Raw genomic sequence first — 13876 nt, 5'->3', positions numbered from 1 at the left:
ATCATTCGTTATGGACCCTGATTCCTTTACCTCCTGGACTATGGACTAAGATCAATTTCTCCTGCCTGTACTTTGATTGGTTGATACAGATAACAAAGATACCACATTGGGTCTCCCAATTCTAATCAGGTTGAGCACGCAAGAACATATATCTCTAGTAGAACTTTTTCTTCTGTCCTGAACATTCAGATCCAATATCTTTAATATTACAAGTACATTTAAAGTACAGGGAAATGTTAAATGCCACTTGTGATGAAGCAAAGAGGCAAGATGGGTAGGCAAACCTTCAGAACGAAATGTCCAGCTAATGGCTTTCAGGATTAGAGTTTCTACTGAAATGGGGATATAACTGATTAAAAAGTCTTGAATTCCAGGGAGAAGCCAATATTGCAATCTTATCCACATCTACTGTAAATAAAATCTCTTGAGTCATGCTCATCTCCTGGCAACTATATAGTTTGGTTTACCAATTTGCTTTACTTGGCAACAAAGCAGACGTGCTTGCCATTGCCTTAATTTGTTTGTCTACTCCATTGTACCTTCTGCTGTGTTGAATAGGGTTTATCCCAGGGGGAACGTGTGCAATTGACAGCCAAAAATTCCTTTCTAGGCTTACAAATATTGTGGAAACTTGCCAAAGAAGGAAGATGTCAATTATGTCTTCTCAGTTTGTGAACATTGCAGTATTTTATCTATTTTATCTATTTTTATCAGATAAATATCCAGGAAATGCTGACTTGGCAGGAGAATTGGTTAAGTGTACTAGTGTTCCTAGTACTTCTGTTCCTTTTCCCCTTTTATTCTAAGAATTATTTTATGTACATTGAAACCAGTTAATGCCCTTTAGTTGTTCTGTTTAGTTTAGTTCTGTTTAGTTGTTCATAAACGATAAAGTTTCTGTACGCAAGATCTGTGCCAAAAAGCACAATCAAAATTGCTTCAATACTAGTATGTGTGTGTATGTGTATTTGTATTTGTATACATACACATATATATTTTTACTATATATGAATATTCATTTTACATACACACAAACACACACACACACATAATCAATCATGTTGCAGGATAACTTGTAAGATTCTCATTGGAAGAATATGCAGCCACTTTCCCTTCTTGATTAAGATCTCTCAATACGTTTGTGTGAGTGTGTGTGTGTGTGTATGTGTATATATATATATATATATATATATATATATATATATATATATATATATACATATATATATATATATATATATATATATATATCACAATAAATTAACACTGCATAGGTCATTGTCCTCGTTTGCTTTCATTCTGAAAAATTATTGCAGTACATTTAATTCATTGATGGAGTTCAATATGGAGCAAACAGGACAGGTGTGTGGCTCGTCCGTATAGGTCCAGGGGCGGGTCGAAGAAGTGATGGAGGAAGTGCAGAAGTCTGAAAAAGTGTAGCTGGTGGGGCTGTTCGAAGACTGAAAGGGGAATTTACAGCCACAGCAGCAGCTGCTGCTGCAGCTGCCAGTGGGTTGGGTAGTATCCGTGGAGCTACTGGTTTTGCAGCTTCTTTTGAAAATACAAGTTTGACCTGAAAAAGGAGGGAAAACATAACAAAGAATGTTACTTCTTGGAAATCACAAACACTGAAGATTAATTTTTATGATAAAAATATCTAACATACTTGATTATATTGCAAAAGGAAACATAAATCAAAGCTCTTAAAGGAAAATAAAATATTTTAAAAATGAGTAAGTAAACAAGAGTAACAGAAAAGAGGCCTAATATATATAAGGAATCAGAAACTCAGTATACTCTGATAATTAATATTTACAGATTTTATACTGGACAAAGCATGTTCTAAATTGCTATGAAAAGGTTCTCATTTGAGAGAAGCAAAGAATATGCACTGTTTATTTTCAATTGTCCCAATATATATCTCTCCATTTCCCTATTAACTTTTTTGCAAACAAGCTGCTTTTTAACATCAAAAGTGCAAAAGGCAAGGTCCCATCATGTTCCCAAATAGAACTTTTTATGTGACCAAAGGGAATAATATATGGAATGAGAATTCTATTAGGAGCAAATGAAATTTCAGAAGGGATTGCTTCAATGAAGCTTTCAGTGAAGCCAGATTAGTCACTAGGCTATAAACCAGGAGATTGTAAATTCTAATCCTGCCTTAGGCATGAAAGCCAGTTGGGTGATCTTGGGTCAGTCACTCCCTCTCAGCCCAACCCACTTCATAGACTTTTTGTTGTGGGTGAAATAGGAAGGAATATTCTATATATTTTTTTTAAATTCCATTTATATCCCGCCCTTCTCCGAAGACTCAGGGCGGCTTACAAACTTAGCAGTATATGTTCATCACCATGAATTATTTACAAAAATAATAAAGGTTGAATAAAAATTGATGATAGATAGATAGATAGATAGATAGATAGATAGATAGATAGATAGGTATTAATAAGCAATGCTCTCCCTTGAAGCAAAGTCATGAAGCAAGCTGTGCCACTTGGCTTCACTTATACAAAGTGGAAAACAATCCTGAGTGATGGACATGGGCTTCACTTGCTTTGTGATATAGATGTGACCTCAGGTGAAACATTAAGATTCATTCCCACTTTCCAAAACACATGGTCCATAGTCCCTTATCCTTCATTAAGTAGTTATAGTTAATAGAGTTTTTATTCTGACTCCTCCCAATTTGTTTCACCTCTGGCTATTTTTTTTTTAGTACACAGTGAATTTGGCCTTCTGCTGAAAAAACAATTGCATACCCTATTCTTATAGTTAACCATCATTACACTGATTTCTTTTTATTTATCTGATTTTTCAATAACATTCTTCAACAGAAATATGAGCAAAATTTCAGTATCATAAAAAGGACTATGCAAAGGAAAGACAGCAGCACACCAAACAAATCAGTTTCCTGGTTGTGAAATCATTTATTTATTTATTAAATTTATTAAATTGACTTGGAGTAAACACTCTAATTCAGTGGAACATAATTCTGATTAGAACATATGCGTGCTATCATTAGCAGTCTCTTATGTGAGTGGTGAGTTTTCATCCAAATACTATATTCTGGTTATTCAACTACTCAAGCTCTCTTTTTTTCTTTTGCATTCTCCATATCAGGGATGGATAAGCTTTGAATACCCCTTGCCCAAATTAATTAGATTCTTGGAGTTTCCAAATGAATGCTTGGGAAAGCTCAACAGTCAGGTGGATATTTTATCTTGAAACATCATTTTCCATTGCCCCTTCCCTCTTTTTTTCTGGTTAGTTTCCTTTTCATAAGAAAAATATATATATAAGGAATGGTTTAGCTTATGATGTGGCTTATTTTCAATCAAGAAATGTAAGATTATTCAAGGGTTATCAGTTAACCTAGAGAGATGGAGTCTCCATAATACTATTAGAATTGTGGTTCAAATTATATTATCAATAATACTATATGTCCAAAACTTGCTTACCCCAAGTGGGTGTGTTCCTTTTTGGAGTTTGTTATAGGGACTGTATTTGGGTTTTGGAGGTTTCCCAGCAGCTCTGTCTTTGTGCCTTCTACTGCTTATGTGCTGTTTGAAAGCAAAACAGTCTTTATTACTACTTTTCTTCAAATGACAGTATTCACTGAATTCAACACAATAATTTTGGCCAACTTGAAAAAAAATAATTTGTCCTATTTTAAAACCATGCAGAATGATAAATCTTTTTATCTATTTTTTTAACCATAAATAAAAACTGGTTCAAATAAACCAGAAAAATAGATGAATAGATTTTTATCATATATCTATTCATCTATTTTTCTGGTTGATCTGAAATCATAAACACATAGGTTGTGTGCCATATAAAATTAACAAGGTCTGGTTTTGTAAATATCTTAAATGGAAAACTATCTGGGAACTTAGGATCAGCTCATTGTCCCAAAGGTGCTTTTTCTTGTTTTTCTTTGAAGATGTTTTGCTTCTCATCCAAGAAGCTTCTTTAGCTCTGAATGGATGGTGGGGAATGGAAGAATTTATATACCTTGCAGACAGCTGGTCATTTGCATTCTTTTAGAGAGTCATTGATGCCACCTGGAGGCTTATCTGTGTCCTCAGGGTGACCTCAATAGTGCAAATGTGTGTGGAACCTTCTTGACTGCAGGATGTTTTCTGCCTTGTGTCCCTTCACTGTTGAAGACAGGCATAGACTGTTGTGCATGAGTCTGTGTTGTCTGCATCTTAAATTGAAGTGCAAATGGTTTCTGTAGTCTACAATGCTTTTTGGAAATCCATTCATATTCCTTCGAAAGGTGCTCATCCATAAGTGCATAGCTAACCCCGAACCAACCCAGTGATGCCCTCGATGTGATGTCCCGTTGTCTGGAAGCGGTACAGATTTGGATGGGAGAAAACAGGCTTCGACTCAACCCGGCCAAGACTGAGTGGCTGTACATACCGTCATCTCGTTTAGTCCAAGAGGTTCCATCTCTGACTATAGGAGGAGAGATGTTACCTCCCATTGATAAAGCACGCAATCTGGGCGTCCTCCTAGATTCACGACTCAGTTTTGATGATCACATGGGAACCGTGGCTAGGGGGGCATTTGCCCAGATTCGTCTTATATACCAATTACGCCCCTTTTTGGACCGAGATGCCCTACGTACAGTCACCCACGCACTCGTTACCTCCCGTATTGATTACTGTAATGCTCTCTACATGGGGCTGCCCTTAAAGACCACCCGGAGGCTTCAGCTGGTGCAGAATGCAGCTGCGCGGGTTGTGATGGGAGCTTCCCGATACTCCCATATTACACCCCTCCTGCGGGAGCTGCATTGGCTACCAGTTGCCCTCCGGGTGAGATTTAAGGTGCTGGTACTTACCTTTAAAGCCCTACATGGCTTAGGTCCGGGATACTTGCAGGACCATCTGCTGCCGGGAACAAATTCCCATCGTCCAGTACGCTCACACAGAGAAGGCCTCCTCAGGGTACCGTCAGCTAGGCAATGTCGGCTGGCGACCCCCAGGGGGAGGGCCTTCTCTGTGGGAGCACCAACCCTATGGAATCAGCTCCCCCCTGAGCTTCGGATAGCCCAAAACCTCCAATCCTTTCGCCGCGGCCTCAAAACACACCTGTTCCACCAAGCTGACCTAGACTGACAGGCATCTTAATTAATTTATATTTAGTATTTTTAATTCATTTTTAAATTCTCTAATTTTTTATTGCACTGATGTTCTCAATTTCATTTATCTTGATTTATGCACTTATTATATGTTTTATTGTGAGCCGCCCTGAGTCCTTCAGGAGATAGGGCGGGATATAAATCCCATCAATAAATAAATAAATAAATAAATGTCTATGGAGATTCTCATTCATCCAAGTTATCTCAAAGGTGCTTTTTCAGGAAGCAACTAGAGTTTTGCTTCTCATCCAAGAAGCTTATTCAACTCTGACAGGGTGGTGGGGATTGAAAGGATTTATGGAACAACCATGACCAGGATGACTGAGAATCTCCATAGACATTTAGCTGTGCACTTTGGGATGAACAGCCTTCAAAGGGTGTAAGAGTATGAATGGATTTCAAGAAAACAGGAACCATTTTTTCTTCAGTTTGAGATGCAGACAACACAGACTCATCCCCAACACCCTGCACCTGTCTTCAACAGTGAAGAGACACAGGGCAGAAAACATCCTGCAGCCAAGAAGGCTCCACATCCACTTGGACTAATCATATGACCTTGATAACACAGATAAGCCTCCAGGTGGCATCAATGACTCTCTAAAAAAATGCAAATGACCAGCTGTCTATAAGGAATATAAATCCTTCCGTCAATGCTGAAGAAGCTCTTGGATGAGAAGCAAAACATCTTCAAAGAAAAACAAGAAATTCTAGTTGCCTCCTGAAAAAGCACCTTTGGGACAACCATGACCTGGATGACTGAGAATCTGTATATATGATCAGCTCATTGATAAATAATCTCATTAATCTAATACAGGGACTTCTAACTTAATGACTTCAATTAGAACTGGCAGCTCTATTGCTAAGCAAAGTGGTTGCTAAGTGGGAAATTATATGATTGCTACTGTACTTTGCTTTTTCCCATTCCCCACCCCTTCCCTCACCTTTGGAGTTATCGCCAAAGAGCTGAGGTAGCTGCTTGCCTGCCTGTAACTGAATGACTAACTCATTTCATGTCTGCTTTTGTTTGTCTCCTAAAGATTTTGCCTCAGCTTCCCTTTTTCCTGGCTGCCACATCATTGGAATAATTAGAAAGAAGGGAAATAATAAACTAATTTCTATTTGCATTTATTAGTGAGGAAGGGATTACAAGAGAGTAAGCAGACACACAATGGGGAATATAATCAAAAGCAATCCATTGGCACTTGTAGCCATGAATAGGTTATGCAACAGTCCAGTATATTTTGTAAACTATTGTACAAGGAATACATCCTGAAGTGGCACAATCTTCAACATCAATAATTGATAGATCAGTAATAAAACAGGCATTTTTAAAAGATGGGCTTATGTAATGATGTCAGATATCTTACAATAATAACTTTAATGAAAAGTACATTGTTTAAGAAGATATAGAATGCTCTTCCTGCAGAACAAATGTTTCATTAAAATGTCCTCTTTTTGTTCAGTTGTTAAAGGCTCGAACCTATTTCCCTTAGATTAGGTGATTTATGCTTCCTATAAGAAACCCTTATGTAACACTTGAACAATGGGCTATGTACTACAAACTGCCTTGAACTCTTAACTACTGAATTTTATCTATGCAAATAAATAGCACTTGCCTTAAATTGTTCTCTATGGCACTTGCATCTGTAGGACAAACAATTTATCTGTACCACCTCATCCCACAGCGAAATAACCCACCATTTTAGAACAACAAATCCACAAACTGGAATCTATGTCAGTAGCATGATTATAAAGTTCAGACACACAAACAAACATGGGATAGTATCTTCTTCTTTTGCTCTTTTTTAGCTACTATCTTTGCAATCTGACCATGTGAATGCCATGCCCTGATCTATGGGCAGTGTCTGCCAGTAAGAGGTTACTGCATAAACATGTTTTAAATTGTGTGGTAAGCTGCTTTGGGAAAGCTTACTTTAAAGTGTGTTTCATTGATTTTGAACAAAATAACTACTCTATATACTATTCCCACAGACTAAGTTAGTCTTCCCTCAAGACAATGCTCTCTCAGATTACACACACACACACACACACACACACACAATGTGATTACAGATATGAGAACATCTATAAAATAACATTGTAAGGTTCATAGGATTTCTAATTTTGAGGGGGAAGAGTATAGCTTACTGGGCCTAATTTGATACTTCTTGTCTAGAGAAGAATCTGTTTATAGAACAATTTATATTCATCAAAATATCAATTTTTCTGCAAAAGACATGGGGCAAGTAAAATAACAGAACACAAGGGTACACTATGTCATTCTAGAATAATTTAAGTTGAAATAATTGTCAATATATGACAGTTTAACGAAAATATAATTCAGCATAACATTTTATCATCCACAAAATCATCATGAACCATATGGCATGGCTGTGCAAACTGTTTAGAAACATGCCTTGTGGCTTTGGAAGCAATCCAGCAAATGTGCCGTCTGTTCAGAAGGGTGGAAAGGGATGTGAAATGTACATGATACACTTTTCAGAGATGTGATACCTTGCTGAACCGAGCAGCAGGTTTGGTTGAAATGTCCATCTCTCTAGTTTGCACTACACTGTCCTGTTGGTAAGAAATCAAAGAATCATATGATTGATTCACACACCATAATGTTTTAACATATGGAGACATAGTCTGGAGGCACTCAGATGTGTTACCTTTCATTTCTATAGTTGAAAATACTGTGGGCATCTGTGTCAATGTAAGAATCTCCTGGAATTACAATATTGTTGCAGAAATTACAGCAAAACTGGAAAGTACCAGTCATTCTTGACAAATTGCAGAGCATGATTATAATCACATCAGTGGCCCCCATAATATCCTAAAAATTGGCAGCTTTACTGATCCCTACTTAAGAACCTTGAACTTATGGAACTTCGGAGCAACAAAAGGCATACATTGCCAAACCTTAGTACCTGTTTAAGTTGTGTCTCAGAGTTCACGTGCACATCACAAATTTCACAGTGAAATGTTTTGTTCTGAAGTCCTGTATTTCCTTTATTGATAGGTCCTTTTCCTTTGACACCTGTCCTGGGAAAGGCTTTGATGGTTCCACTCCCATTACGGGCTTCTAGCATAGTTTTGTGCTTTGTGCCTAAAGATGTCAAACATATAAAAGAATAATCTTAGAAAAAAATATTTGAATAAATCTTTCATCTTCCTCTGCATTACCTTTCTCCAATATGTGGGGATTTTAATTTTCAGGATTCTTTAGCACTATAGCCATAGCCAAGAATGTTACAAAGTTCTCATATTTAAGGAATTTAAAGAATGGGAAGTTTGTTCTAGCTATACCTCAGGTTCTATCCCTGGTAATTTTTTTATGCACCCATCTGTAATTCTCCAGATTGATTTGATTAATAATGATGATGATGATGATGATGATGATGATGATGATGATGATGATGATGATGTTGGAAGGGATCTTGGAGGTCATCTAGTCCAACCCCCTGCTCAGGCAGGAAACCCTATACCAATATTAATATTGTAATCATATTAATATTGTCTATACAGCAATGCTACCTAAGTAATTTTAATTTCATATAAAAACCTGGGACATTATGGTTCCATAATTTAGTTATTTATTTCCATACACTGGTGATACAATTTTAATTTGCCCAAAGTCACATATAACTAATGGGCCCCAGGTTATCCTTTCCTCAACTTTTATGCTAAAGAAGCTGCAATCAGTCTGTAGTAAAGTATGTGAGAATTTAAGTGGAGACTTTATTTTGATCACCAGCTGCCAATTAAACATGTCCTCCCACAAAAAGATAAAATCATTCGGACATTGGTTTGAATCATTGCCACATATTCTAATTGGATTATTAATAGTAATTTTGAAAACCTGCTGCTAGTGAAGGAATTGGCACTATATCAAAATACCTTTTTGACAGTGCACACACTCCATTGGGAGGAATGAAAACTAAATGGCAACAAAATCACCCTTTTTAAAAAGAATGTATGGTTTATTTCTAGAAGTCATTACCAGAAAAAATATTGCTTCTAAAAACTAAAATATTTACAATAAAAGTCTATTCTGTTTCTTGCCACTGTTTCTTCAACAGAGGAAAATACCCAGGACTCCATGTATCTTTATATTTTTCATTTTTAAAGAGGGGAATGCAAAGTTAGTATATGTCATGACAATTTAAACACTAATTATTATTCCAAACATTTTACAAGAGTTAGGCAGTAAGTACACAAAATCCTTGTGAATCCCAAAGCAATATTCATACTTATAAAGATTATGCCATTGGGGATCTCCCAATTTGCCAATTCCAGATCCCAAACAGATCGCTTTTTCAGCTTATTTAACCAATTTTCAGAGATTACAGATAATGTGAACAAGCCACTGAAATAACAACACTGTGTATATATGTGATATCATTCATTCTTTGCAAAAAAAAAAACCATGCAATAAAACATGATTTAAAAAATCACAACTTTTCCTTCCTCAGAGAAGGAAAAGTAATCCAATGTAATCTAATATTGATTCTGAAAATATCAAAAAACATATAAATAGTTATGGTCATAGATATTTAATAAATGCTATGATAGATTTTAACATATTAAAAGTTGAAAGCAATATTAATATGCTCACTGTTTGCAAATCAAATTTAATATTAAATAAATATATATATGAACAATTATTTATATAAATGAGATAAAACCTACAAAGAAGTCTTCTAAGTACATGCATCTAGTGTTATCTAAATTTATAAAACACCATTCACAAAAGTACCTGTTTTGTATACATGACAAATGAATGGTAATTTTAAAACAAGATATTTCATATGATTTGGACCAATTTAACTAATTTTGTCATGTTTAACATTTCCACTGATATATTACAAGTGGGGGAAAGGGTATCAAGGTAATGAAAGACATGCATCAAGAATTACTTTCCAAATAGAATGGTACATTCATTGAAATGAAATGTGGCAACACAAGGTTGTACTGAATAATACAACAATTAATCTGCAGCATCTGTTTTGAAACAGTTTCTACTTCAAAACCTGCACTGATAAATTCATACCCTTGGGAAAAGAAACCAAGATGTGATGTAGAGAAAGTTATACTTCAGATACATGCTACATATTTGTCATTGAATACTGAATATAAAAGCAAAAGCAAATTTTCTCACAGTTTTTTAAAAAATTGAAGAAGAATATAGGAGTTTGATACAGTGTCTTAATGACTGAATACAGATGATGCCAATATAAAACTAGAACTAAGAAGACCCATTTACAGGTTCACCTCAGCTAGAAAGCTCACTGGATTTGGCCAGTCAAACTCAGCCCAATCTAACCTAATTTATAAGATGCTCTGAGGGGAAAATCAGAGGAATGAATGCTATATATGCCTCCTTGAGCTTCTGGAGAAAAGGCAGGATATAAATCTAACAAATAAATACATATATAGAATACATAAAATATGAAAAAATCAAGAAGGATTATTTGTGGGGCCTATAAACATCTAGAAAACTATGTACAAAATAAAAATAATAAGACTGAAAAATGGAAAAAGAAAATAATGATGCTATAATAAATTCAGTCTAAATTTGATGAATGAAAAATGGCTGACCGCATAAAATAACCTCAAATACATAAGTGAAAGAAATACTTCTAGTTATTAGCTATATTATATTAGCTTGAATATTTGAATGAGTAAAATAAATGGTGGGTTTAAAGGCTAAATTGTATTACTGACATTTTTATTATATTGGTTTTATTAGTTTTATTGTTCTAATACTCAGTGGATCCAAGCTTGCAAGTTGCATTGCTTTCAATGAATCAGCTGAATTGGATTGTAGCTTAACAGTATTAGATAAAATAGTTGGAAGAACCCAAGTCCAAGAGAAAAGGAGAAACTACAGTTTGAATATGAGAGAAGGTTTTCCTTTAAAGATTTTCAGTTATGTTTTAGAATATATTTATTTTATTTATTTATTTATTATATTTGTATACCGCCCTTCTCCCGAAGGACTCAGGGCGGTGCACAGGGCAATAAATACAAAACAGGATACAAAAGTTAAAAGCGATTAAATAAATGCCCAAGGTTAAAACAATAATTAAGACTTATTAAAACCCCAACCCTAACCCATCAGACCAGGTCAGATTGCTCAAATAGATACATTTTTACATCTAGTTAGATTGTTCATACTACCTCCTTAAAAGGTACTTTCTAAGTGGTTGTGAAATCAATTAATCTAAGATATGTCATTTGATGAAAGGTGTCAGTGCTGAAGAACGGAAAAGAACAATTTTGATTAAGATGTGCATGTGTGTGTGTTCATCTATGTATGCTTATATTTAGCCAATTGTTTTTTCTAATGCAGCAATGCAAACATTAAGTGCCTCTTTCAAATTCTGCTTAACGTTATACATCCAGCCCTATTAGCTTCTGCTTTCCTTTCCTCTAAAACAGTATTCAGTTCATGCAATCAAATGCTTCAGCAGGATTGAAAACTGGTATTTGAAGAAGGAAACTGATTACATCTATGGATCAAAAGGTTCTACTTTCCTTTTTTATAATGGTTTTCTTTTCTTGTCATTTAATTGTTAATAAATTCATGGAATTTCTAGCTTTCTCTTCTGCAAGCCATCTGAAAAGCTCAATCTTACCACTGTTGTGTGCCTCCAGCTGGGAGGCAGAGTTGACAGCAACTTTGCATAGTGAACAATAAAGCAACCGTTTAGCCTTTTCTTCTTCTGTCTCTCCTAAGGAGCCCACACCACTGCTGGTGGCAGTGGAGGGAATTTTTTCAATTTTTGAGGTGATTTCAGTCATTGTTACACTGTTCTTCCGAATTTCAATAGCTGGAGATGTTGATATTGCTGGTGCTTCTGTTGTACTATCTGTTTTACAGATTGAAACAAAAAAATAAGTTAAACAATTATTTCTTCATTACAATTCTGCAAACATTGGGTGTAATAAGAAACTTGTCATGAGAAGTGGTTTAAACTGGGGAAAAAAAACCCTTCCAAGTAGTATCATAACAATATGGACTTTAATAGAGATCTTTAGACTTTACTAGATTCGGTCAGTTAGAAAAAAAAATTATTGGTGGAATTATTGCCTCTCGAAATTGTGGGTGCTCCAACACTGGAGGTTTTTAAGAAGAGATTCGACAACCAGTTGTCTGAAATGGTATAGCCCTTCCTGCCTGAGCAGGGGGTTGGACTAGAAGATCTCCAAGGTCACTTGCAACTCTATAATTCTGTTACTGTCATTTTATCTGTATAAACATAAAATAATAACAACTACAATCCACTGTCCCTAGTCATGCAACATGACTGCTTGTTAATCATTCAGTGGCAGGGTTGCTGGGAATTAGGAAATGGGGAAAATATTGCTGGTAGCTTATGTTCAGCCACTTGCATTAAGATTGATCATAAAATAGAAAACGAATGCCGAGTGAATAATACTTGCCATTAATCTATTTCAGTCAAAGAGCCTTTCATAAAATGTTGCTGAACATAATAAATTCATTCAAAAGGCTTTTTCCTGGTCATTCTTTCTTAGGAGATAAGCCAACGTGTAAATAATTTATGTCAGAAAATGAAACAAATTTTGTAAATGCGTGTGTTCTATACAAACATGTAATATTTTATAATACTAATATATAAGAAAAAATCAAGTGTCATGCTGCAGGTTCCAATTTACTGTCCTGGAAAGCTTGGCAAAGACATTAAATGTTCAAATATTGTTTGCCTAGCCTCTCTGGAAGATTATACAATCTGTGGGTTGGGTCTCTATCTAGACAAGAAAATAGTGTTCATGAAAGCAAACCCTGTCCTCTTAATTGCACAAATTCTTTGCAAAAAATATTACAGACTGCCAAGAAACCCTGCATTTTCCCTTTTAATGATACAATGGATTTGCCTCGTAGATATCATATTGTGTAGTATTTAAAAACTTCATGATAGATCCTCTAAATTGCTTCCCCAAATCAAATGTCAAGCTATCTGGTCCAAACAAATTAACATATTGTTAAATTTGTGGATGGATAGTTTTTGTGGCTTTTGAAGCAGCAGCAGTGAAAGCACAGGGAGGGAAAGCACATTAAGGATAAGTGCTTAATCAATCCTTCCACACCAGCTCACTGACGTATAATTTATTTTACTTGAAATAAATGAAAACTTCCAACTCGTCCTTCTGCAAAAATAAAGATTACTGTCAAGAAAAATAAATAATAAATTCAAATAGGGTCAGCAGAGAAATACTGAACTGTAATAAAAAGGCTACTTGGGGCTAAAAGCTAATAAACTTTTGTAACATCAGCAGCCTTAGGGGAATAAATCCTTAATATGAGGAATCACCATTAAAAGAAAATGTTCTTTACCTTTGCTTCTTTGATGGGCATCCAGATAAAGGACTTAATGCAAAGGAAGTTTCACATGAAAGAAGGCAACAAATACATATATTTTTTTCTTTGCAGATTTACTTAGATGGAGAAAACGGTACAAAGAAAAAGATAAATAATGTTCAACAAAGCCAATTCTTCAATTTACTGTAATTCTTTTCTTCCAGGACCTTTAAACTAACAAATACAACTTGGTGGAATTGCAGTACATGAAATTAAGAAGACCTTCTTAAGATTACATAGGAGCCACCACATCTACTCCAATCACAGTTTTAGTCTCAAAAATTACTCTTAGAATTTCGCTTCTGCCCTTTAATTTTAGTGTCAATCTTCCCTGCTTT

The 13876-nt window shown here is 35.4% G+C and overlaps 1 protein-coding gene across 1 annotated transcript in view; it reads right to left on the bottom strand.

Moving 5' to 3' along the window:
- Positions 1–1339: 1339 nt before the first annotated feature.
- Positions 1340–13876, bottom strand: part of ZNF385D (zinc finger protein 385D) — a gene marked incomplete at both ends in the record, with an annotated part of 377714 nt that continues 365177 nt past the window's right edge. The window contains 4 exon segments of the mRNA XM_081344842.1: positions 1340–1573; positions 3462–3563; positions 8083–8261; positions 11794–12027. Coding sequence (XP_081200968.1) covers positions 1340–1573; positions 3462–3563; positions 8083–8261; positions 11794–12027 — 749 coding nt within the window.

Source organism: Vipera berus, assembly GCF_964194415.1.
Source record: "Vipera berus genome assembly, chromosome: Z".
Classification (NCBI taxonomy): Eukaryota; Metazoa; Chordata; class Lepidosauria; order Squamata; family Viperidae; genus Vipera; species Vipera berus.
The sequence above is the reverse complement of the archived record's forward strand: the minus strand, read 5'-3'. Positions and strand labels throughout refer to the sequence as shown.